The 27,925-nt window shown below is 42.3% G+C and overlaps 1 protein-coding gene across 1 annotated transcript; it reads left to right on the forward strand.

The window, feature by feature from the left end:
• Window positions 1-27,738, forward strand: rnf220b (ring finger protein 220b). The gene is made up of 16 exons (XM_041040667.1): window positions 1-36; window positions 1,382-1,993; window positions 18,809-18,935; window positions 19,876-19,918; window positions 20,016-20,108; window positions 20,729-20,771; window positions 21,102-21,191; window positions 23,292-23,335; window positions 23,670-23,757; window positions 24,149-24,245; window positions 24,556-24,615; window positions 24,771-24,832; window positions 25,005-25,089; window positions 26,134-26,242; window positions 27,335-27,409; window positions 27,495-27,738. The coding sequence occupies exons 2-16, from the start codon at window positions 1,402-1,404 to the stop codon at window positions 27,564-27,566; spliced, it is 1,680 nt and encodes a 559-aa protein (XP_040896601.1). The 5' UTR covers window positions 1-36; window positions 1,382-1,401; the 3' UTR covers window positions 27,567-27,738.
• Window positions 27,739-27,925: the final 187 nt, after the last annotated feature.

Raw genomic sequence — 27,925 nt, forward strand, 5'->3', positions numbered from 1 at the left:
CGGCGAAATAAATCTCGCTTTGAGTGCTTCATCACGGTAAGTGCCGGCTGATGCCGCGTGGTAACACAAGTGATTACGGCTTCATTTGTTTTAATTGGTTTAATTGGTTGTTTGATTGCCATGTGTCTTGTCGGGTGTGAGGCATGCTGGTAGTTTTTTTGTTTTGTTTTTTTTTTCATCCTTTAATTGAGCGAACTTGTGCGCCGTCTCTGGGAAAACTGTTGACGCCTTTGAAAAACACATGAAAAGGTTATTTCCTCACGTGTGAAAGGGTCAAATATACTGACCTCCTTTGCGCTTTCGGATGTGTGTAAGAAGTCATGGCACCTCTGCATTGTCACTTTAGTGTAGAATAGTTTATTTCGTTTATTTGCTGAGGGAAAGCAAGTGCGCAAACTTTCATTCTCACCTTTGTTAATTTCAAGAGAAAATGTTTTCATAAACTGAAAAGAGACTGAAAAAGATGTAAGTTCAAAAGGGTGAACGTGAAAACATTAATATTTAGGCCTTGTTATTATTCCAATATTTTGCTATTTATTAAATTTCACTTTAAGAAACAGTGAAATCGCAAATTAGATGAAGGCGTTTTTTCCGATTGGAATATATCATTGTTCAACTTTTTGCTTGTTATTTTAAAGAAACCACTTTTAATTACATTCGTTTAATTCTTTGAGGCTACGGGTTTGTTGTAGCTTGTTTCACATTTTAGGACAGAAACGTGATAAACTTTTATTCCTGAGACGCTTACTCTACTTAAGCAAGAGCCACCAACGATTTTATTTTATTGGCCACAATCCGCATGATTTACAATTTATTGATTTACTGTGATAATTAATTCTTTATAGAGAAAAAGCAAGGGCAATCATACTTTTTCCGTACGTATCTGGAGGATTTTCCCAAACCTTATTGCTTATACCTCACTATTAAATTTATCTTTTGCAGGTTTCGGCTACGTGTGTGTTTTATTGACAATTTATTCCGTCGTAATTATTTACAGGCACAGTAGGCCTCCTCCAACCCTTTTAAATGAAATGAAATTAGTCCAAAACTATAATTGTAAAAATGCCTCCAGAGTTTCAACTGGGTGTGTTTCATAAAATGAAAGGATGAAAATTTTTTTGGCTTTGGGATCATAAAACAATTTCCCTTTCAACTTAACAAAAAGAAATAATATTCTTTTTCAGCCTAAATCAAGCTTATTTCTCCACAAGACGGCTCAATTTAATTATTACAATCCAGTAATAGTGAAAAGAAAATAATTACTTTTTTGTTTGTCACCTAAATAGAGCACCTTTTTAAACAATTAGTATTTTCCTTTCGTGTGCTGGTGTGGCTCAGCCTTTTACGCTCCACCTCAACACTCTCCTCTCCCTCTCCCCAGGGCCACTAACAGGGAGGTGAATGGACCTTCACCGCCCCTTCAAGATGGACAGCCCCTCCTACCTGCCAGCTCCACTGGCCTCCCCTGCCCTGATGGTCCTCGCCTCCACCGCAGAGGCCGGCCGAGATGCCTCTGTCCCCTGCCAGGCACCCAGGCCCTTCGGCGTCCCTGCTTCCATGGAGAAGGACCTCCACCTCCCGTTCCCCTCAGCCTCCTACACATTCACCTCCATGTATCAGCGGCAGGGCCCTGTGTCAGGCACCTTTCCCTCCCGAGACTTCCCAGCCTCCCTGCTCCACCTGCACCCTCAGTTCACCCCACCAAACCTGGACTGCTCTACCCTTGGTATGCTCAACCACAGTGGGGTGGGTGCCTTCCGACCTTTCTCCTCCCCACAAGAGGAGAGGGAGTCTGGGGTTTACCAGTCGGCTTTCACCCCTGCCAAGAGGCTGAAAAGCTGCTTCCCGGAGGTGGAGGGGAAGGAGTTTGACTTCGGCTCCTCGGGAGGGTCCCTCAAAGCTGGGGAGGACTCAGGGAGGAAGCTGTTCTCCATGTCTGGCCTGCTGTCTGATAGAGAAGCGTCATCAAGCCCAGAGGAGCGCAAAGAGCACAGTGAGTACACACTCGACCCACAGAAACCACACATCTGATGCATGTAGTAATATGTGAACCTGCACAGCTTTCCCTGCTCACATCTAAAGCTCACACAAAGTCACTCATCTCACCACACATCTTTAAAGTATGCTGTGAAATATGCAGAGTTTAATTAAGCACATCAAGACCTTGCTCAAGCCGACATGACGAGGCAGATGAGATTTACAAATCCTCTACAGCTGCATCGACTAAAGGTGACAAACTGAAAGGAACCCCTGTGAGTAAAGACGTATCTGAAAATATTTTCCCTTTTGCACTGTAGTCTTTATCGTCTAGTTGTGCAAAGTGTTTACAGCAACTGGCTGTGACTGACTTTGACACAAATAAATTGAATGGTGTCACTTATTCAGCTTAGTGATCATTAGCCACATATGACCATTAGGCCTATTGGAAGTCAGACTTTTCTTGGCGGCTGAGGAACACAAATACATCGGAGCGTATGGAGGGTTGACATAGGAGGAGTGAGAGTTGGAACGAATGACACCCTGTCAGAGATAACGAGGTGGCAGAGATAGAGAGGAAGGGATGGAGGAGGATAGAGAAAAAGAGAGCAGGAGAGAGAGATGTGGCGATGTGCCTCAGCCTGAGCTTCCCAACGACAACCCTCAGCTCAATATGGCCGCCCACACCAGCCGTCTGATTTGTTGACAAATGAGTGGGAGAGGTGTCAGTCAGCCCACCGTGGAGGGAGAGACGCTCCTCATTACTCCCGGGGATAATTGCCCAACGACGCGGGGGCACAACACTCGCCTCAGAGGGAGAGGGGAGGGAGAGAGGGAGCCGGAGTCAGGGAGGCAATGCTAGGCATGATGGGAAATCAAACCCCCTCAGTGGCGGTCGCCAAGGGGAGCGCCTGACAGATGAAAGGGACCAGACAAAGACAGAGAGAGAGGAGAGAGAGCACCCAAAGGCTCGGCAGATCAGAGGGGGACACCATCGAAAATAATGACAATGAGAAGGGGGAGCAGAGATGGAGAGGGGCGAAGGCAGGAGGGGGAGACGCTGATACACGCTCTCATACATATCACCTAAAGGAAACTTTCATCCCACACATAAAGGGCGGGAGCAGGGACGAGTTGTCTTAAGAAAAGTTTGGATGGTGTGCCATGTGTGTCTCTATGCATATGTGTGTGTCTTTGTTGAAACTTGCTGATTTTGTCGCTGGTTGGTGGCTGAGTGACAGGGCCAGGGAGGCGGAGTGGCAGGAAGGAATCTCAATATGGAATTTTAATAAGGACGGGAAAGGAAGAGATGCCAGCCAGCATGCTGGTGTGAGAGGTGTGTCTGTCTGACAATGTTTGCTCTGTGCACTCGTGCGTGCGTGCTCCCCTCACCTCCTGATTTTGGGAATCTCATTTGGGGAATGTTGACAAGGACAAAAGACAGGGTGGAACAGAACATGGGGCACATCTCTCCCCCCCACCCAAAAAAAAAATGTGGAAAAAAATGGATTTGAGCACATTGGAAGCTGCTTTTCCAGCTTTATCCAATTAGATTGGAGCTCAGGCAAACTAAGAGCTTTAATGCAATTGAGCTCCCAGCACTTTTCTAAGTCTGACATACACTTGTTCCTCTTGACTGGGTAACAGACAGTCACTTCAGGACCAAAAGTCTTAAGTGTTAAGCTTGAAATCTTCTTGGGGTATGAGAGTGTCTACTGCTCGCATACTGCAGCGGCGATGCCAATGCAAATTCCCACTGAACTACAAACTAGACCATAAAATCCTACTTTCATTCTTTCTAAGTTTTCTTCATTAGTGACTCTGTGTGGCCTACTGTGCTGCAGCTGGCCAGTGCTCCTGAATATAATCTTTCACTTTGTGGAAGTGTTTGTGCATTAAGAGTGAAATGATGACTCTTGATCTATCTTTCCTCTGACTAAATCAATAAGTTATGGAGAAAACACATTGAGACAACATTCATTTTCTTCAGTTTTGTAACTAATGATGTTTCTGTCCAGGAGTTTGCACTCCTTTATAATGTTGGCAAACTAAAGAAGGATCTGTAGGAATTTAAGCTTACGCACAGCAACACGCACTTTTGGATCAGATTGTCCAACAGGAACAGTCGATGTTTTCTCCACTTCTGAGCACAGATGACCGAGTGCTGTAGATCCTCTCTTAGCTTCTTGTCAGTCTACACAACAAGTAGGTAGGGGCCCCTCTTCCCATCTGCCTTGTGTATCATTGCCAATGGACATCACCTTCTGCACGTTTAGTGTCTTTCTTCTGTCGATTTTCCCTCCCAGACTTGCTTCTGTTTTATCAGCGAAGGTCTGAGACACACGGTGTGCTCTGACAGCTGTTCAAACAGCCACGCTCGCTTTCAAAGGGCAGATGTCTTCACTGGAGCGAGTCATGCTTATTTTCCTCGGGGAGATGCTTTCCGCCGCAGGCCTGAGCTGGAACTAAAATGGCCCTTTACCAGAAACACAAGTTGGGAAACCGGAGGAGTGGAGTGGCAAAACACACCATGGCCAGACTCTGACGGAGTGGTGTGTGTGTGTGTGTGTGTGTGTGTGTGATTGTGTGCGTATATCTTACTGTGGTGGCAAAGCTGAGTGAGAGCAATGATAACCGGAGCCAGATGTTTGAGAGCCCCTGTGTTGTGATACTTGTAACACGTCAAACTCCTGGATGCAGCTGTCAGAAAACCGAAAATTATCTTCTGCACAGCGGACCGAAGAGAACCACAAAGGCCAACACACAAAAACATAATCAACTGCTGTCCACCTGACAGGTTAAATTGACAGGTCTATCCTAGAGCCTTTTTGAAAAGAGCAATTTCAAAGTACTGCTTACATGCCGATTGCAAAAGATGGCAGCGTTTCATGAATATTTGTAGCTCACAATAAACTTACGTGCCCCTTGTGTGCTTATCCATGGGCCATCGCAAATACGACATTTGTTGTGATACATGAAACCCATCAGAATTAACAGGATAGGAAATTATCTCATGACGCAAATTGTTGTGGTGTGCATGACTCAAATTTAATGCAAAGCAATCAATGGAAAACACTGGCAACTTTTCAACAGACCCAGTTACAAAATTACAGGATTTCTTTCCCTTATCGTTCATGCTGAGATGTTTTTAAAAAAAATTAAAATTCAGTCTAGTGTGTCAGATTTCATAAGATTACTTTCTAAACAGCATGCACAATTAATGTATTTTTTTGTGTCACCTGCATGAGTCTAATTTGGTAAGATGAAACATGGAAGATTAAATAGACTGTCTACTTTGTCAAAGACCTCTCGTACTGGGATGAGAAGGTACTGAGAGACTCACCAAGTCTTCACCTGAGCGAAAAGAAATCCTGCAGGAAGTTAATAGAGGGCAAACATTTAAAGCGTAACACACACTAAGGGTTCTCCGACAGATGCGCTCAGTGTGTAAGTGTTCTCCACTGTCGGTTATTCATGGGTTGTTAGCAGACTAGTGCGGCGCCCGGACAGAATCAATATTACATAGATTCATCTTAGATTTGGCACATGGATTATCTCTGTGGTGAAGTCTGATGGGTTTGAGCTTGTTCCAGACACAGCTTACATGCTTTGTGAGTGTGTTTGCATATGTGTTTGATGGTGGGTGTATTCCTGATTCCTGTCATGAAATCATAAAAATCACAAAAATGATTCCATTATATAGTTTTCACCCAACACAAGTGCATGTTTGTGCATATTTTACATACACTTATTTGTATGGCATATTAACATCTCTCTCTCTCTCACACGCACAGGCCACATACTGTAGCTGTGTGTGTGCTGATTTGATAACAGGGAGGGCGTCTGTGCGCTGTGTTTTCTGTGAAGCAGTCGTTGACGGCTGCTCGTATTGAGTGAAGCTTCCTGTTGAAAGACACAGTGTTTACATCCCACTGGCAGACCACAGGAGATCAATAGCAACCACTCGATGCTCATGCATACACATATAGTATCCACTGCCCACTATTATTCCCAGGGTGAATCGTCCTTATCAGGCGGCCTTGCGTGTGCACTCCATGCATCAACAGTCACACTCACCATACGCTTGTTTGTGTGACCTGTCACGAACAAACTTTAGTAAGAAAACTGAAGTAATGTAGCAATAAGGGGGTAGAAACATGAACACCACAACTGGGAAATGTTGGCAGGCAGATGTAAAGTAGGAAAAAAGATTAAAGGAAAATTACAGAACGTTTTTGGCAGTTCTAATATAGAATGAAAAGAAACAGAAAATGTGAAAGATACAAAAGTCTGGTTCCTACAAAGCTTAGACTTTTCAGCCGACTGCAGCGCATACTGCAGCCACAGTGTTGTGCAGTATGTTTTCAAAGCTGTATCATCCCAAATAAAGTGACATCTGCAGCCAGCTCTCTGACTGACCACACCGGTTGTCTTGATTTCAAACACTCAGGGAGGAAGCATTACAATATTAATGGTGGTTGTGTTTGATGTGAGAGCACGCCGTGGTTGACTGTTCCCCCTCCTGTTGTGACGGTAGTTTGTTCTCCTAATGTTCTCCCAAGTAAAAGAGGCTTTCATCCTGGCAGGAGGGGAAACTCTTCTCTGCTTTTTACCTCCTTCCCTTCATCTTATAAGGACTGGTGAGAGGGAATGTGGAGGGATTTTCCTTGTATATTTTCAATTTATGTGTTGTCTGTGTGGTCTTATATGTATTCATGCATTTGAGAATGTGTTGCAATGTGTGTATCTGTGTGTGTGTGTTAGAGCTTCCACGCAGGAATCCTCAAAACTTTCAGGCTGTGTCAGGCTATGGACCACACGGATTGTCGGAGACAGACAGGATTTCTATAAGTCTGGCACTAGGCTTTTACAGTAGCAGGGGGAAATCTGTGTGTGTGTGTGTGTATGCGTGTGTGTGTGTGTGTGTGCGTGCGTGGGGTCTTTTTGCAGTGACCATCAACACCTGTTAGACAGTCAACAGAATGTTCTGCTGAAACATGAGTCATAACACATCTTATATCTGCCTCCATCTCCTACTGTGATCGGCCCACACGAACAACGCTGCTTCTGTGTAGAGAGAGGGAGGCTGGAGTAGACAGAAAGACACAGAGATGGAGAAAGAGAGACAGAGAGAGCGGGTCATAATGAGTGCAGTGCCCAGGGGTCGTTAAAACAACAGCCTTGTTTTAACAGAGGCCATCTTTCCTTCTTCCCTGCTCTCCGTTTTTCCCTCTTTCTGCCTCTCTCTGTGCACCTGATCGACCTGCATCACGGCTGTCTCTGATCTCACATCAAAGAGGTTTGTGTGTGCATGTGTGTGTGCATAGGAAAGGCTTGGGGTAAAGGAAGAGGGGGTATTTCTGTAGATTGAATCACATATGCGTAAGAAGTGGCACACATCCACACACACACACAAACTCACATCCTCCGTCCTGTCCCCGGAGCCTAACAAATCAGTCAGGCAGATAGAGAGGGCACAAAGGCCAAATGCTGGGGTTAAACACATGCTGCTGAGGAGTGAGGAGACAGACCGCAAGACCACAATAATCCTGCACGACTGGATGGCAGCCAAAAGCCTACACACACACACACACATATATATATATATATATATATATATATATATATATATATATATATATATATATATATATATATATATACACGATATACAGTATGTGTATGCATGTGTGTATTGTATTTGTGCGCTTGCCTAGTGTCACACACAGACCTCATTACAGCATGTCACTTGTGCTTGTTGCAAGTCTCCCAACTGTGAAGGAGCTTGACAAAAGAAAATACGTCAAAGGCATGTCAGGCGTGATAGCTTCAACTCCCAAATACATGACGGCCCGACATCATTCAGCAGCTTTATAGGCAGGATTTTAACCATTATAGATATGATTTTTTTTTTTTTTAAATAAATGTAAGACATCTTTATGGAGCTGGAAAGTGTCATGGTGTTCAAATAATAGATAGACACTCAAAAGTTTACTCTATAGTGATCAGTAAATTGAGATTTCTGATACTTAAGAATAATTGCCCTTTGTATTATCACTGACAGATGTAGAGTAGAAAATGTACATGCCATGAACACTTCTTTTTTTGTTCCACAGTGAGAAGGCTAAATATAGTGCACTATATAGTAGGCAGGGTCACAGCCTTAAAGAGAAAGTTAATATTTGTTGAGTTATATAACCATGTGCGTGTGACAATTCAAACACAGCTTACTTGCACATGCATGCTAAAGACCCTCTGATCAATTTAGTCACACCCAGTGCTGCTTAGCTGTTTGACAAACTCCCATCAGCGCCAGTGCACCCTTGCCTTAAAGGTCAAAGTTTGTCGGGACTGACCTCTCACCCCGCTGTGCAACACTCCCCCAATTCTCCTCAGAGAATAGCATTGGGTCTGAGCCATAAATCACAAGCCTGATAATTGGTAGGAAAACAGCAGTCCAGCAGTATATAACCTTTTACGTGTCGTCTCAACTCTTTATTATGGTGCTAATGAGTGGCCGTGGATCAGGGTTAGAGCCGCAAGCAAAGAGGGTGGAGGTGGGGGGGTTCACCTCAGTAAAATACGGGCTACTGGCTACTTACACACACATACTGGTAGGCATACACACACACACATACATGCATAAACACAGGAAGTCAATGTGCACACAGACACACACCAGAGGGCAGGCAGACTCACACAGGAAGGCACTGGCACTGAAGGATATGCGCGTATGCAAACATTCCCTCACATGCATGCATATGCAAACACACGGGCAAGCATACACGCACACACAGTGGCTGGCAGGCTCAGCAGTGTCCATTACAGGCTACCATTAGTATGGAGATTGTGCTAATTGTCCCCACAGACCACACAGGCAGCGCTCGGCAGGCCTGCGGTGAGTCTGTGAGGCTGAGTAAGAGCAGGGACTCTGCTTTACACATACTATTGTTTCGGTCGTGACCCTATTAGTGAAATTACAAATCAATCACTGAATGATTATGGGATACATGCTGTGGATTGTTTCAATGCAAATTACTTCATTATAGCACATCAAGTGGCTATGCTACCGTAGAAATAAGAAGAGCCATACAGCAAATTTACGTCATATAACACTATAGAACTCCCACAATAATAATCCTGTACAGACCAATTTTGAAATTAGTCCAATGGGATCATCAAACAAGTTTCCAGTACGGTTTTACCTGTTTTGAGAATTTCAAGAAAAGTTTGCTTTGTATTAGAAACAGGTGTAATTACTTAATCACTGTGGCACATCTCTTCATTCTTTAACTGAAAAAAAAAAAGGTCTAGTATAAAACCTGTGTTTCATTGTAGAAGATCACCGAGTCACCGGGTGCAGGTTTAGTTCTGTAATGGAGGACACAGCTTTTACATTGAAAAGTAAGGTCAGACCTATACTGATGTCTCTGGCTTGTACTGGTCTTTCAGATTTTCATAATATTATATCATCATTTCAGTGTCGATAAATATTTTGGGGTATTTAAAAGCTGTTTTTCCTTTGAGACTCATGTTTTAGTGAAGAGGTCTGTATCACAAACACTGACTCAGTGTCTCTCTCTCTCTCTCTCTCTCTCTTAGTAATCTTTGGCTATAAGGGGCTTTAACCAATAACATCTATAACCAATTACTGCTTTTAATTGGTTTTAACTTGAATTCCAATTTGAAATAGCTGCTTGTATCTGAGTGGACTTCTGGACTCCTTTGCTCTGGGCGGGCTGGTTCGGGGTCCTGCGGACTGGAGAGGGTCCAGTCTCATTAGCAGCAGCTCAAAGCTCCTGATCAGTCAAGTAGAGGAGATTGAACTGTGAGCAGCTCCTGTGTGACCCCGCTGAGTGAGAACACAGGGGAGAAGATCTATACCCGCTGGCGCTGCCACAGGCCTCTTTGTTCTCCTGTGTTTGCTGACAGGGGGGATTGGAGGGGCGTATCGATGGGGGCTCACACTGCGCTGCACTCACCAGGGCTACACAGCACTGTGTGTAAATGATATATACATGAGCACATACACACAGACACTCAAGAGTGTGTAAAGACACACATTTCTACACTCTCCCTCTTTCTCACACACAAACCATTACAGTGTGTCTATATTCACACTCTTATTTTCACTTCAGACAAACCGACTTACATACACCCCCAGCCCACACACTCATACGCAATTAAACTATCAGCAAAAACAAATTTACAGTCTGTTGTGGAAGGTCATCAGACCACTCAGTGTTACATTAAAGCTCAATATGTCTTTTTCTCAACAAGCCATTGGGGTTAGGAGAGACGAGTCTGTCTGGTGCCGGGATACCAGACACAGCACACAGACATTTATCCTCAAAAGAAAACAACAACTGTAAAAGAATTATTTAGTGCTGACATTTCTTTGCAATGCTTAAGCCACAATGGATTCCAACAGTTTGGAAACACACTTGCAAATCATGTTTTGTAATGCAGAATTACAGTAAAAGAAGTTAATCCCACAGAGACAACAACAAAATATCACAAACACCTGAACAATCTAATTGAATCCAACACAGCCCTGAAGCAAATGTTTATATTGGGAAGTTCATAATGTTTAATTATGACATGTTGGGACAGTTGTTTTGGGGGGTTGTATTGGATTGAATATCCATGTTTCTGTGTTACATCTTGCTGTCATCTCTTAGGGTGGGTAACACTCTGAATCACTTGACATACAACTGGATACTGGATCCCTTTATTTTCAAAGCAAAGCAAATTTTCAAAGAAAGTTTTGTTTTACATGCTTGCCAGAAAATGACAGAATTTTCATACTTGTATAACCTTGTGTTGTGTATCTGAGATTTCTGTTGGTACTCTAGGAAAACGAAAACCGCTGCTAACAATAAGAAGAATTATTTGTGTTTACACAAATAATTTGAAAATGTCCACTACCAAGATTTCGTCACCCATCAATATTTTATATGCAAGGAATTAAGAAATCTTCCAAGATCTTTTTCCCTTTGGGTGTGGGTTACTGAAGATAAACCGCTCAATCATCTCTATCTTTCCACTATTTGAAGATAAAACCATCGTCATCTGCTGTAATTGTCTTCTCATCCAGGCAGACACAATAACATCCTTTAGGAAGTGTGACTAACCCAAACACAGGTGTATCACACAGTGCCAGGTGCTTGTGTTCCTCTTGTACCAGCAGCAGTCAACAGTTGTTCTGACAGTATCAGATGTTATCAGGAAAAGAGGTGGGAGGGAGTTGCGGCTTATCTGTAATAATGCCCGCTGATGAGGCTGAAAGGAGGGATACTGTGGAGTGGTGTCCGAACATTTCAACAAGTTCTGACTGGAGGCTTGCTCACACTGCGATCGAGGCCCAATGCGGGGCCTTTTCTGATCACAAACCTGGCATTTAAATTTTGTTTGAAGTGTACTAACAGCTCTCAGTCTCTGTGGAGTGCTTCTCCCTGATGGCTACGGTTTCCGCTGCTCACCTGCGCTACACAAAGTGTATGTGGGACAGGTGTGTGAGGGGAAAGCAGGTGGGTGTGTTTTCCTCGGTAGAGAATGACTGTGTGTGTGTGTCAGCTGCCTGAAATTACCACCAGAAAAGGATGACTACTCAAAAACAGCAGTTGATAGAACTTGCATTTTCTGGCATTTCGGGTGTGATGGTGTGTTTTTCTTGTTCTTTCAGATTTCTGGCTGGGCACTGGCAAGCTCTGCTTCAATAAACTGCCAGTGAGGAAAATTTATAAGTAACATCATAACAGTAAAATGTGGATTATATTGTCATTCTGTCACAATCGAAATAACAAGAGCTTCTTTCCTTTAATTCCTTTTACTTGCAGGCTTATAGGTCATGTTTCTGGGTTGGCTTGAACTGTGTAGATGAGAAACGTTTGTGCTATGTGCTGTAACTCTGCTAATAACTATACCTTAAACTTCCCACCACCATCTGGGAACCTCATCTAGAGTTTCAGAACGTGCCTCATGCATCTGATAGCAGCAGTTTAAAAAAATATAAAATCCACTGTTTTTCCTTGCTGAAAAACTTTTGTCTGGTGGTAGATGTGAAATTGCCAAAACTGTGGCGTGATGTGTTTGGGAGCCTTAGACGGAGCTATGCTGCGTGTTTCTACAGCGCTGAATGTGTCAGAGTTGGCACCACAGTCACCTGCTGGATGCTGCAAGTTCAAGCGTGTTCTCTGTTAGTTTTTATTTCCAAAGTATTTTCGGAAATATAAATAGAAAAATTCTCTAGCAGTATGCAAGTGTAGAGTTTTCCTGTGTGGAGACTTCTGTGAGAAAATTCTGGTCAAGCATGTGGGAAGAACTTGCTTTAATAGGCTCTGTAGTTGTTGTTGAGTCCTGGCATAATTAAACTCTTCAGTGAGTTCCACACACAGTGACACAGTGTTTGTCCAGGACTATTTAGAAAAGTTGATGCAAGCAACAGAGCGATTGTCTCATTTTCTCCTTATTAACCACTAATTGAGAAAGGGGGGGGGGGGGGGGTGGGGGGGTGTATGAGGCGGGGGAAGACGTGATGAGGAGACGATGGAATAATAAGAGAGAGAGGCAGAGAGAGACAGAGAGAGAGAGAGTATTAATGTGTATTAATCAGTGGTCCAGGTAATAGTGATCTGTATTTTTGGAGCCAATCTAATTACCCTCTAATGAGGGATCGTGGTCTGTCTATTAGTTTCTTGATGTCTCTCTCTCTCTCACTCTGTCTCTCTTTCACATACATACACACACACACACAGACTTCTATCTCTGTGAGGACACTTTTTGACATAATACATTCCCTAGCCCTTCACCCTAGCCTTAACCATAGCAACTAAATACCTAACCCCAACCCTTACCTTGACTTTAACCTAAACCATTTAGGTTTGGTGATTAAATGTGATTAAATCATGTAAAAATCGCCACCATGAAGTTCTCTTCTTTGTCTCCCTCTTGGTCAAAATTTACTTAAGTTGAACTAAAACTGAATTTAGGAATTGTTTATTGAGACAGGTCGAAGTTCTGACAGTGTGATATACTGTGACAGAGTTGGATCTCTGTATATTTCATCCGTCTGTCTGGTGAGCGCAGAATGAGTGACAGGCCACCGGTGAACAGCTCTATATCGCTGTCCGCTGTCAGCGGTTTCTTGATCCAATGCGACTGCTCTGACTTTGTTAGACAGCAGTCAGCAAACGGATGTCAGAGGCTGGATTTGGCATTTTGCTGCTCTGAGTATGAGCTCGATGACGTCTCAAGTTTTGAATTGGGGCTCATGAACGCATTGCTGCCTTTCTTGAATTTTCTTTTTTCTTTTTTCTTTTTTTTTTGGGCGGGGGGCATTTTTGTGCTCTTATTAGAAATTCTGACAGTAGACAGATGACAAGAAATGAGGGGTGAGAGAAGGGGAAAGACATGCAACAAAGGTTCCCAGTCACACTGAAACCCAGGACATTGCAGTTAATGGCCCAGCTTCTTAACCCCTAAGCCACTTTTCCTGACATTCTATATCAGTTTTTCAGGACTAAAGTTTAGTTTTTTTTAATGGAGCGACAAGGGACCTGATTGTTTCCAAATCTGTGGAAAAGGTATCCAAAACCAATTTATTTAAAAGAGACACGATCCTAAAAAAAGCCCTGAGGACAGTTAGAACCAGAGGACCAAAGAGCAGAGCATATACCTGATCCAAAATGTCTAAGGAGAGCCCAAATAAAGAAAATAGCAGCTCTTTGTCAATTATGTACATAATAGAGAGTTGGATATAGATAAGAGCTGATTACGAGTTTGCTTGGATCCGCTCAGGAGGAGCATATATTGTAACACAGACCCAAAACTTGCAGAAAAAATACCAGGACCCTACCCAACACAATTGGGATGAATAAAAGAGTGGATCCATGAGGTGCCTTGTAAGTAGCCTCATATCAGCGCAAATACCCAAGGACAGTCTTAACTTTCCCCCTGACTTCTACTATCTATCTCTAATCTGTAAGTCACTATCAAAGATCATTGAGCCATGCATCTCAATGAGGGTCAGATTGATTGGTAGGAGCAGAGCAGAGGCAGGGTTCGATCTTTGCCCTCAGGTCCTGAAAAGGGAAATATGGTCACAGGGACACTGTCGCACAGCTACCCTGTCCACTCTCCATCAACGAGATGATTGGACACATACATGCTGAGCCACGCCCGCACCTGATGGAACAATTGTAGTGACTAATGGAGAAGATGAGAGAGAGAAAGAGCGAGTGGGAGAGGGAGAGAAATTGGGGGTTTGTGCGCTGATTGACTTGTGGTCAGGGAGGTTATGTCCATTGATCTGTAGGGCAGAAGAAAAGGGCTTTGGCCTGAGGTGCTTCAGAATGAGTCTATTTGGGGTTTAGGATTCCTGTCCATTCCCACCAGGAGCTTTTTCATCATCTGACTCCCCAGGACTCACAGCTGCTGTCTCCCGCTGTCCACGTAATGCACAGAGCACTGCAGAGGCCAAAGGCCAATCAATGTTCTACAAGAGGTTGATACAGATCTTATTAGTCAATGAATGATCATTAGCGGTCTAACGAGGCATTGATTTGTGCAAGGGCCAAAGGTTGTGGTGGTTGTGGTGAGTGTCTTTAATACATTAAACACAATTGATTGCAGAGTAGGGAAGGATATTTTTGAAGGATGCTAGAATTAGATTGGACAGTGAGAGATTTGAGGTCAAGCCAGGAGAGGAAGTGTACCTTTCTCGGCTGTGGAATGTGGTTAGAATTGAGCGTCGAGTCTAGCAACACATTTGTCTTTCATATATTACCAGTGTAACAATTCTGTAATTAATAAAAAGCAGATATCTAGAAGTACTAAGTCAAAGGCAACTGGACTTGCTGTTTCAAAGGCTAAAGCAGCCGCCTTTGAAAGCTGAGGAAATGACTCTGCTCATAGCAGATGTGTTACTACAGGGCCTATTATGTTGCTCATTAAATACCCAACCTCTCAATAGGCCATTATTTCCCCAATAAAAAACAAACGGCGGCCTGCATACTTTCCCCTCTCCCCCCTCCGCTTCAGAGGTTAGCTCTACCTCACAGACGGTGAAAAACCCTGACTAATATCCTGCATGTGATGCTTTTAAATAGGAAGCAGGCCGCGGGATAGGGTGGGGTACAGGTGTGGCAGGAGCCAATGGCTTTTATAGCCCTCCGTCTCCTCTGAAAGTGTGCCAAGGACCTGCCTACACAACCCACCACTGCAGTGTTAGCCGCCAAGCGTTAACTTTACTCCCCCCGCCAATCTCTACATGCCTACTGGTTATATAGAGTCTGTGCTTGTTATGGCTTTATAGAGGGATTTCTGATGTGCTTAGAGAATTGTTTGATGATTGGGATAATGATGCCAGTTGGAGTGAGTTGTCTCAGCACTTTATCGCCAGCGAACACAGACAAAAAACAGGCCCAGCCGATGCAAACCGAGCTCCACATCCTCCCCTGGATGCTTGCTTGTATGTCCCCTGCCATTCAAAGCCGTCCAATCCTCCTCACGTCAATCAGAATTATACCACGTACACAGGTTTGTCACCGGGGGGACGTTCGTCACCATGTCTCCCCTGCAGAACAGCCTTTTCATGCCCCAGCATAATGTCAGCGGGTGACATCCAGGCCTGATGTGATGTGGCATTCACTAAAGGTCACGTTAGGCATCTCCGCTCCGTCTGCATCAGCAGAACTGGCAGCCGTCATATGGGCGCTGGCATCGGCCATTACCCAGACCCCCAGGGGGACTCGATGCTTTGAGGATTTGTCAGCGGGATTCTGATCTCTCTCTGTTTCTGTGGCGAGTACTGAACCCAGGACAGTCACAGTCCACGTCTTGATGCAGAACAACAGAAACTTTATTTGACCATCAATCATACAAGGGGAGAAGGGGGACAGCAATATCCTTTTTTGTTACAAAAGATGAACTTCACAATCTCTTGATGCTCTTGATTGTGAGGATAGGGCAAAGACATATCACAGTGTTTTGATGGGTTACTCACCCCAGGGGTATGCTCTCTTCAAATCCATGGGGAGATAAGATAAAGATTATATTCTGGCATGTTTGTGAATGCTCATCTGTGCGATTCGTGTTTGACAACAGCTGTATAAAAATTGACTTATTGACCATGCCAGTCCAAATGTAAAGGTTTTCCACTGAAAATAGTTCAGTCACTTCTGAAGTAACCACAAAATAGAAACTGTGCCATTCTGATCCACACATTTTGTTTCATAGGAATGAGACTTAAATATAGCTGCTTATAAACATTCTCCCAAGTGGAAAGAGAGCAAATGGCAGCTGGCCAAAGGCTAGACAGTCAGGAAAGGAGGTCTTGAACTGGCGAGACACAAAGACAGAAAAAGGAAACAATCAGAGACAGAGACACAGTGAATCCATTAGGAGATGGGCCAGTCAGACTCAGCACAGCCCGGTGAGAGAGGGCCAATCCATCCGAGCCAGTTGCCGTAGTGAGTGAACAGTTAACAAGCCCCACAGGCAGGTTTTACAGCCCCCTGTTGTGTGTCTGAGACCCCCCAGGGTGAAAAGGGGCTGAGGTTGACTGATACTGACAGGGTTTATGTGGGCGGGGGCGGAGGGCAGCGGGGGGATGGAGACGTGTAAAAAGGTAGTCATGAACCAACAACTGTCACTTACGAGAGCACGGCACAAGCGCAGAGAGAGCCCTCGGTGAAAGCATGTACACACACATACACACAACACACTCATCTATACATCCAACCATGCACGCTACCACGCCATTAAATCCGATGTTTGTGTGGAGCAGAGGTGAATGGTGGGGGCGAGGCTGTAGTCAGAAGAGCAGGGGGGCTTATCCAAAAAGTGGACCAATAAAACACCTGAAAATCAAATCCCATTGCTCTTATCGCGGCGCCATTCAGAGACGCTATCTGTGCAGGTAATGTGGTTATAAATTCAATTTCAGCACAGAGATTTCATTGTTTACTGATGCCTGCATGTTCCGGGCGGCAGAGCGCAGAAAGCCCAGGAACGCTCGATGCGTGTCGGGAAAAGTCATTTAGGCTTCCGCGAGGGGATGCAAAAAAGGCTGGAGAGAGGGGAGGGGGGGGGTGAAAACAGTAGAGCTGTCACTCTCCCAAGGACACCTGACTCCGCTTTCTATTTTCCACCCCATGTTTTATTTAGAGGCCATTTTGTCCTATTTGGTTCCTCATTATGGGGTCTCATAGCTCAACTGATGTCAGGGGACGGCACTTGCCAACAGACAAGCTTGTCATGTCGCTGGTCATTTGGAGTGGAGCTGGGGCAAAGTGTTTGTCCAGTGTTTGGGTAATAGGGTCCTCAAGGAAGTTCAGTCCACTATGTTCCACAGTAAGGGCTCAGACGCTGTGACAAATACTAACCTGTTTGTAATGTTCTATATTAAAAAGTGTTAAATTGTGATTGCCAGCCCTGTCATTTGTTTTCCCTTGACTGTGCTGTGATGGGAAATTAGGTGCATCTTGCCTACTAGCTCTCTCCATGTGATTGATGGCTTTCAGGAGTAAATCACCTCATCTACTAGGTAAAATCTTGATATAGTAGAGCTCCTCAGGCTCCCAGCTGGCTGCTTATGGCAGTAATCCATCAGTGGGGCCCAATGGGCCGAGTGGCCCTCCTGGGTAATGTTCCTATTGACAGCCTATGATGTCAACACACTCACAGCAGGGGGCCATAGCAGTGTGTCTGTGTGTTTATATGTGTGTGTGTAACCTTATTTTACTCTCACTCCCGCTGTCTGTCAATAGTACAAATAGGCCTACTGAACACACACATACGTAACATAAAGGTACACAACTGCAGAGCTTCTACAATATGTTATTAATACTAACAGCAGTGGGGAAAGTCATTTTACTCTGCTTAAGTACAATTTTCAGGTATATTTACTTTATGTTTACTTTAGTATTTCCTCTTAATTCTACTCAATACTTCCAATACATTTCAGAGGTGAATAAAACACTTTTCACTTCACCTGACAGCTATACTATAGTTACTTGTTACTTTGCTGATTAATATTTTACATGTAGAATGCATAGTGAGATTACAGGATATGCTGGATTGTTAAATATTAAACTACTCAGCAGTAAGATAAATAACATTGTTCAGCCTCAGTGAAATGCAGCTTACACTTCAATGCATGAGTTTAGATAATCCAAGAATGTGTAAAATAATGCAACTCTCACAGGTGTCAATTTACTGCATAATGAGTTTCTTGAATGTTGATATTTGAAGTACATTTTGTTGTAAGTACTATAGTACTTTTACTCAAGTAAGATTATGAATGCAAGACCTTTACTTGTTATGGAGTAAGTGTATTTTTACACTGTTGTACTGCCATCTTTTGTGAAGGATCTCAAAACTTGTTCCACCGCTGAGCAGTATTTGCAGTGTTTAATGAATTTTTAAAAAATAAATTAGATTTTTGTTTTGTTTTTATTTACTCTCTATCAGTCTCTTGTAAATTTGTCCAGGTATGTATAGTGCAACATTTATTGTTGCACTATACATACCACAAGACAGCCAGTATATCTTTGTGATGTGTATTTAGAAACTGCTATAGATTTTTCAGGAATCACCTAAAATCAAGGCAATCTACAAAAAGAAAGTAGAAAACTGGAAAAAAAATCACACACCTTGAATGAAGGAGGGCGGGTTGCAGTTAATGGTTCTCGTCATCTCTCATAGTGTTTTCTGTGGCAAAGTTTTCTTTATTACATGTTCTCATAGCCTGACAGAGCAAGACAATATAAAAATCATGACCCAGGTCCTCTAATGCCTCTGTTAATCTTTTCATTACTCTTCTGTCCAGGTAAGGTGAAGGGTCTCTACGATGCTCAGACCCCAATGTGTCCAGTCTGCCAGGCCATTCTGCGACCCGGAGAGCTGCAAGAGCACATGGAGCAGGAGTTAGCCAAACTCGCACAGCTACAAATCAGGTATCACACTAATTCTGTAATCTGATTCCACTCTATAATCCCATAAATCTTCTTTTTCTTATTCCATTGTCTTTATTTTACATTATACCATTAAAGTTTTTACCCACAATTGTCTATTTTCCTCCAACTTTTCACTTCTCCCATTTGTCCACCTGTCATTTTCTTCCTGTTTTGCATTCCAGACTTTCCATTCTGTTCAGCTTTCAGATGACAATTAATGTTGACAGGTTTTGTAGCTAGAAGGACCCCCCCACCACCCCATCCCCGCTTCAGTTTCCCCAGGTGGTATCTCCCGTCTTCTCCGTCACCTGCGTGCAGTGTTTACAAGCTGCCTCATTGTTCCCTACATATTTCATATTACAGCCTCCGGCCTCAAGACAACAAATCATACAGCGGGGGGATAATGTCCCACTAATGGCTGCTTTGAGCCCTACACACACGCACACTCACAGTCACACAAGGACCAGCTGTGCACACACACATGCACATACACGCATTACCTGCTGCTTAGACCAGAAGAATGATTCCTCCAATAAAGACATTACACTCCAAATCTGCTTAACGACCGCTCCGTGGACAGTAATGGTTTCAAATTGAACTTGGCCCACAGGGACACTGTGTGTGTGTGTGTGTGTGTGTGTGTGTGTGTGTGTGTGTGTGTGTGTGTGAAAAAGAGTGTGCGTAACTATAACAGTAACTGTGTGACAGACATAAAGTGAGAAAGAGTAAAATGAGGTTACACACAGGCTCAGATACAAATTCAGACAGGATAAAAGCGGAGGTTATTTATGAGATGACATTTAAAAGATGATATTGTGTTTGTATATTGTGTAAGAAGATAGTGTAGTTGATTTGTTAGCGTGTGTGTGTTATGTGACTTTCTATTTCCAAGCTTGTTTAACATACAAGCTTCTGTATTATTTGCCTCTTTTGTCTACAGTGCCACTCCGGTGCAACACAACCACCTCATAAGGACCCCAAAGGTAAACACGACTGTGATATCTTCATGAAAAAAAAAAAATCCATTATCATCTCGATTTTGACTCTTTTCCTCTCTATTCTTCCTTTTATTCCGTTCAGTCTCTCTCTCTTCCCCTGCATATAAAGCGTGAAGGAGGTTCTCCCACTTCGCCCCCTCGACCGGCTGAGGACGCCCACTCTGACCGATATCAGGTGAGGTTCAAAAATGTGGAAATCAGAATCAGATTTCTCAGGAGTTCCAGATTTCAAATGAGTGTACATCGTTGGAAATAAGTCTGTATTTCCACTGGAATTTTGATTTGGATATAATAAAAGAAAAACTAAAAAATAATTACAAATTTTATAGCATATTACACTCCTTACACCCTTAATTCAGATAAGCAAATATGCAACAAAAAAACTTCTAATGGGAAAAAAAAGAAGAATCCTAAAGAAGAGCAGCAGAGCAGGGACCCCTCCTCCAGGACAGACAGATGTGCAGTCGAAGTGTAATTACCGTTTTAAAAAATGGAATAATAAATACCATGTGTAATAAGTTTAAGAAAAAAAATCCTACAAAGATGCTTTTGGTGTCACTTTAGCTGTCACTCTCAAAACACTTTTTAAAGTTGAATAAGTCTTCTTCTTTGTTCTGTAGTAATTGTAGTAATTGATTGTCATGGTGTTATACCTGTAAGTCACAAAGAATTAACACATCTACCCAGCTGTTGTTCACCTATGTCAGTAAAAATGGCAATGAACGAAATTTACAGTTTGATTGCAACGTGAGGAAAATGTGAAACATTCTGATGTTGCTCTTCTGTCTGTTGCAGACGTTTCTCCGTGTGCGGGCCAACAGACACACAAGACTAAATGGTACGTTGATGCATGCAGAGTGAACCTGTTGTGTTTCATTGCTGCTGACTCAGTGTGTGCTTAAGAAAGCGCTCAGTACAGTAAACTCAGTCAGGTCTGTAGTTTTAAAGGCTTTATATTTCAAAAAGTAAGGAGTCAGAGTTTAAAAAAAAAACATTCTAGTTTCCTTTGTTCACACTGATGCACCCAGTTGTGTGTGTCGTCCAACCGCCCTCCCTCACCAGTCGTTCCAATGTCACCCTTTTTCCCACACCATCTCCACTGGCCTAGCGCCCACACGAGCAGAGGAGCTATTAACCTTTCAACTTTGACCTCTTGATATGTTAACAGTCGATGACCTCTGCTGGTGCAGGTGCTACGTCAAATCTGCCCCATTACGCCCCCACAGCGCAGGAGCCCACCTAGACTGCACACAAGCTGGTAAGACACACCGAGAAGCACTTTCTTCATCCCCACAATCTTTTTTTTTCTTAGCAGCCAAGTCCTGGAGATAAAGTGATGCAAGCTTGAAAATGTGTTTAAGGAAAAAACGTTTGCTTAAAATACAAGGTGGACAATATTATTGTCTTCTTTAAGTAATTTATTAAGAACAAAATGCAAAACATTTTTTCACTCCTGTTTTACAAAGGTGAAGATTTACTAGTTATGAAAAGAAAATTTTATTCATAAAGATTTGTAATAATTTATTCTCTAGTGTCACTTTTTTAATGTTACTTTGAAAGGCATGAGTTTAATCATTGTTTTTTTATGTTGTCAGATATCATTATATATTAATATTGAATTCATCTTTCATGGTTACAGTAATATCAGTGCTGTCCGCATCATTGATCAATTATAAGCCACAAATAAAAGGTCACAAAAAATACTTTAGCTGGTGTTTATATATTTAGAACAAGGAGTATAAACACCACCAAAGGGAATTTTCACAACCCTGCACCCCAAAATGCCTTAAAACTGATCTATAAAGTATTTTTTTATTATTTATAAATTATTAATTACTACCATTTAAATAAATACTATTTTAAACTTTCCCATTTTGATCACACAGGTTCATCTAACAATTTTAAAAGTAACCTGACAGTGTCTCTGCACTGATATAGACTTGTAGATCTACAGAGCATCCTTCAAGCTGCCTCTGACACCACAGACATCTTACTACTCTTATTATTACTGCCAAGATTCTCTGGCTCTTAGCTGACTCTTCAAACTGCCAGTGCTGTCGAGGTCTGTTAGCCTTTATTGGGCCTTATAACAGGACAGCATAATGAGCTTCTAAATACACGTCAGGGAGGAAAAAGAAGAAGAAGGGAGTGGGAGTAGGGGGGCTGGCTCCTCTGTTGATTAATCAACCTCTCTCTCTCTCTCCTCTCTCTCTGTTTGATGAGCTCTTCCTCATCTATGACCATCTCTTTAACCCTCATTATGTTCGCTGGGATGGCGGCACTCAGGTCACGGCCACCAACTCTCTGCTTGTCCCCCCTCGGGGGCCACTGTCATCCAGCAGGAATTAGAGGGCCCTAAAACTTAATGTCCCCTTATGCAATCTGCAGCCAGTCAGGTCAGAGTGGGAGAAGAGGTGCAGTTGGTGTTCTGCCATGTTAACTTTTATATCTGAGAGGAAAGAAGGGGGGGGGGGGGGGGGGGGCATGTTTTGCCCCAGTGCTGAAAAAACCTGCAGTTGTTGTATATATGGAACCCACAGTTGTGTTGCCTTGCTCTGCGATGTAATTGTACTTCAGGTTCTGTGTATCACTGTGATTGTGTTACAGGTCAGTCCACACATCAGATGAAAAGTGTGAAATGAGCGCAAGCAAGATAATTTCTTTTTTTTAAAATGTATGTTATTTAAAACTATTGATTATTTCAGAGTGGATTGTGCTACAACACTAACAGGAGAAGAGCTTCTCCTGTGCATGCTGTTCACTGGGATAGTGAACCTTATGTGTCACTTTGTAAGGCCCACATCAGGATTATTAATGTTTTCTCTGCACCTTCCTCATGACTCAGGAAAAAAAAAGCACCACAACATCTCAAACAGACATAACATTGTTACAGTAAATTGGTACAACTTTTTAAAAACACTTTGTGTTTCCCAAGTTAAACTTTAATATCTTAATGGAACTTGTAATGAAAAAAAAAATAATTTTTTGGGAAAATATTACAATGCTCTCCCCCTCTTCTGATCCACTCTTTCCCCTAATAATTTTCAAACGTCCTTACTTTTTGCAGAGTGCTGCCTCTTTCCGACCTTATCAGTGTTTGCCTGTTGTTGGAGAAAAAACAAAAGTTTTTAATGGAATATTCCCTATAAACATTCTGCTGTCTGTGAGAAGAATGAGGTCTGAATGAAGTCTTAAAAACAAAATAAAACAAAGCAGTCAAGTTTACTCACAACCTGATTATAACAAATAATAATAATTATTATTATAATAAATTATAGAGAGACAAACAAAAGTCACTGTGGCCTCTCTGTTACGTAACTGTATCACGGTCCTCTGCTTTTCGTCTGTCTGTTCCCAGTCAGGATTGGAAAGCTGAAGAGGAGGAAACCAGAGGATGGACAGGTACGTGTTTTTATTTTTTCTTTGAGCAATAGACAGATGAAAATATTCGTTTCCCTGACATTTTTATTGTAATCGGATATGATTATATAAAACGTAGAGGGCAGGTCGAGAGCATGTCGGTGGTCTGAACCCTCAGACACTGTTGACTGCCTTTGTTCATGTGGCATCAGGATCACTGTCAGCTCGGTGTGTATCCATGTGAAAACACTGCAGGCGTTGGTTCACAGCTATGAAAACACAGAAGCAGATACGCAGCTCGAGGCTATAGGAGGCATGCAGACATATTCATCCAGACAGTGAACTTGTGTTCTTCATGTGTACGTGTGTGTTTTAGGAGGGTTCAGCGGACTTGGCGCCGTTGGAGGACGAGTGGAATGAGAGGAGAAGGATACAGATGACGTCTATAGTCGGAGGGTTTAAAGGTAAGCATAAATTTGTGTGTGCGTGCGCATGTGCCATTGAGGTACCCATGTGCGTGATCTTGTTCAGCGGAGGATGAATAATGTGACTGAGTGGCAGTTGAAAAACCACTGAACTTTTCAGTCCGGATTACAGCGGAGCAGGATGCCTCGAAGGTTCGCTTAAATGTAACAGTTTCCTTTACCTAGGAAGAAAGCTCTGACATGCAAACTTGTTACACACAACAAGCGGAGGAGATGAGCAAAATAACATTTTGTAATTCAAAAATTTACCTTGTTGTGACCTTAGTAAGTAAGTAAGTAATCTCTTCTCTGCTTCGTCCTTTAACAAGCATCTTCATACGTTCCAGTAGCTGTTTAAAAAAAGTGTTTCCATATTAAATTGTCTTATCAGGTGCAATGCTGGTGAGCACAACTTCTAAGGAGTGTCGAGACAGCGACGCAGACCTGGACGTGGATGGAGACGACACGCTGGAATACGGCAGAGCACAGTATCCTTCACAGAGAACACACCGTGCAGCAACGCTGTATTTAAGTTTAGAAGGGTGAAAAAATATGGTACAAGGTGAATGAATAAACAGATAGAAATTCAACTATTAACATTTTGAAATCAATTTCTTTAAAAAATATTTTTAAAAAAAGAAGACTTGGAGAAAGTTTCAGCAATAAATAAATTCCTAGAAACTCAACTTATTGTTAGGTAAACAAGTGCACAAAGGTTCTCAGCATTTTATAGGTTAGATATGTGTCTTACTTGTTGGTAGCTCGCACCGTTTTGTTTCTCCTGAGTTTTGTTCTCAGATACACAGAGACAGATGTAATCCCCTGCTCAGGAGAAAGCTCCAAGGAGACGACAGTGAAGTATGTATCCCATCTGATGGCATTTCATTCACATTGGATATCAAACTGGATATGAAATAATTAGCCACTATATTCCTAATTATTTATCACCTAGATTTTCTTTTACTTTTCTCAGTTTTTTCCTTTTAAATATCCGTCTTTTTTTCTGTTTTCAGCAGCAGCAGCACTCTGCCTGATTCCAGAGTAAACCTAGAATTTTCCAAATGGTTAAATGATGGTGAGTTAAACAAACTCTGTGTGAATGAATTGATTAAAAAAGGCAGGGAAAAGGAAGGAATGACTCTTGAGAATTGTATAAAAACAGGTTTTGCAGGTAGATGTGAGATATGAGTTTGGTCGCTTCTCGCTGTTTATTTCATTATTTGTTGTTTGTTTGTTTGTTCGCTCAGGGAGTCCATCTACCAGCAGTGGAGAGAAAGTGGATGGCAGCACCGTTGCTCTGCCCAAAACCTGCAAAAATACAGAGATAGAAACGTAAGTTTGTATTATAAATTTCCGTTTTCAGTGTTGCGACTGACAGTTTAATTCAAAGTTACAGCTGAAAGAATTAAGTGATTTATTGTTGTTGGTCTTTTGGACCTATTATTTAAAGAAACAGCAAAAACATTCAGTAAGTCTTTTGTTTTTAATTGGTAATGTTAGAACAACACCATAAAGATTTCTTGAGCTGGCTATTGCCTGTCCTAAACACAATAACTTCTTTTGTTTGAGTAAAACAGTTGTCTTTGTTAGTTAGTTTGGACTTCTGCTACAAGTTTTACAAAAGAAGTTTTATCGTTGTGAACTGACGTGGCTTGGGCCTCTGAATTGACACCAAGTTAAAAATCAAAGCAAAAATCAAGTCAGATCAGTCAGTTCTTTCACTGTTTATACCCATCTTTTCCTGCTCAGGGTCACGGGGGTGAGTTGGGTGTGTTGGGTGTAGCGTATCGCTCACGCTGGGACATGAAGTGTACAGACAGGAAGTGCAACCATCCCTTTCTGTAAAGTGTATTTTGGCATGGCCCGTCTCTTGCTCTGTGTCGTATTAGTGCAGACTACCTGGCCTTGCTCGCACCAGCGTGATACACAATACTATATCAATGTGATGATATCATCAATCAAGGTCATAGCAGGCGACGCACGCATGTACACACATTTCATCACACTTAATGCACTGTAGCCAGTCTGCCTCGATGTACAGTATGTTTGCACATAAAGTCTATCTGGTAATTGTGAGAGTGTTTGTGTGTATGTCTATCTCTGTGAGGACCTTGACACCTCACCTCCCCACTCCCCCACCTCACCTCACCACCCCCCTCCTCTCTACACTTATGATAAATGAGACAGAGAATGCAGGCAATGTGATTGCTGCTAAATTTCATGCTCAGTGTCCATGTTGGCCAGCGAATAATTTAATCTGTCTTCGATTTATAAATGACTCTCCGGTGTCTGCCTAACTCGCTCGCCCTCCCCTCTCCCCTCCTGTTACCGTCTATCCATCCGTGTGTGTGTGCGTGTGTGTGCGTGTGTGTGCAGGCTCTCAGAGGACTCCACACTGACAACTCTGGACGCACTTAAAGCTCGGATACGGGATTTGGAGAAACAGTTGTCTAAAGGAGACAGATTTAAATGCCTCATCTGTATGGTGAGTACAAAGGCAAATTAAAGCGACAGAGCAGACACAAAAAATGGAGATAACAGCCCAGTAATGCTGAAACTGATGATATTCCTGTAGGGAATTGTGTTTTGGACTGGGCAATAAGTCAGTATTATTGGTCATGGAAATATTAAAGTAATATTATGTAAAATCATAGGTACATATGTTTGACAGCACACTTAAATTACGATGCAGACTCTCAGTATGATTAGTTGACATGAAATTGTGTGCCGCAGCTTATCGTCAGTTCTCTATAATGGTAACATATTTTGATATATATATAAAACAGGTTTTCAATTTGTGCAACTATACTGTTTTTTTTTAAAGACAATTTTAGTGTAGTGCTGTAATGATAAGTCAATCAAATTGTTGGCAGTTTATCATAAGAATAATTTGAGCAAAAATGCCACACACGTCCTCATTCCAGATTCTCGGAAGTGAGAATTTGCTGTTTTCCTTTGTTTTATATCAGTGTGTGGGCCTGTTGATAAAACCAAAGAACCTATTCAAAGACGTTTCCCCTGCATCTGAAAACTTATGATGAATATTTTCACTATAATTTTTTTTTTTTAACATTTAACGTGTAAATAATTTTTTTTTTTAAGAAAAGGATTAGACTAACAAAAATAGTTGCAGCTTTGCTTTATTCGATATCTTTGGCATTAGACAAAATGTAAACAGCTCTATAACTGCACAAAGACTGCAGATATAAACTTCCCACAATTAAAGTCCAGTCATAATTCTATGTTAAGACAAAGCCACTGTGTTCAAGTGGACTTTTGATTCAGTTAAAAATATAGTTTTCAAGTGATGGGCTCACTTCACTTATACTGATTCAGTTATGTTGTGAAAAGTCAAAATAATATGTGTTATATCATCTGTTAAAACTAAAACAATTTAGTCTAATAAATCAGTAAACACCCTTCTGATTATTAAAGGGGCTTTAAATAAAAGCTGATTTAAAAGGAGCGTCTCCTCCTGTAATGCTCCTACTGTAGTTTCACATGGACATCTAGTGGCAGCCTTTTTGTACTACAAGAATGAAATCCTCACCTGTGTCATGTCTGTTTCTCTCTACAGGACACGTACACAACTCCACTCACCTCCATCCAGTGCTGGCATGTTCACTGTGAGGAGTGTTGGCTTCGTACGCTGGTAAATCATAAGATTTATCTTGATTCATTTAAACATTAAAATGCAGTAAAATCTCTGATAAAAGTGTCAATATCTATTTTTTCAGGGAGCAAAGAAGCTGTGCCCTCAGTGCAACACCATCACCTCACCCGGAGACCTGAGGCGGGTTTACCTGTGACAGGGAAGGGGCTTCTTCTGTTGTAGCCAATCAGGGGTGGACTTGTGGGCAGCTGGCCTGTCTACTGTTTAGACTCCCACCCTCCTTCTCCTCCTCCTCACACCTTCCTGGTCCTTTCTTCACTTCAGTGTACTCCTAAGTTCTAAGTTGAAGAACAGCAAGTGTGACCTTTGACCTTCCTTTACAGCCCTGTACAATATCCGTGTTCCTGCTGCAGCATCAACCAGATCTGAGGAAACATTTAAAATCAACTGAGAGCTCAGGCACTGAAAAACACATAGAAAAAAATTATTTGGGACAATATTTATGGATTTTGTAATCCTTTTGTCTGTTTTATGGGAAAAAAAAAGTTGAACCAC

This window comes from Toxotes jaculatrix, chromosome 6 (assembly GCF_017976425.1).
Source record: "Toxotes jaculatrix isolate fToxJac2 chromosome 6, fToxJac2.pri, whole genome shotgun sequence".
Classification (NCBI taxonomy): domain Eukaryota; kingdom Metazoa; phylum Chordata; class Actinopteri; family Toxotidae; genus Toxotes; species Toxotes jaculatrix.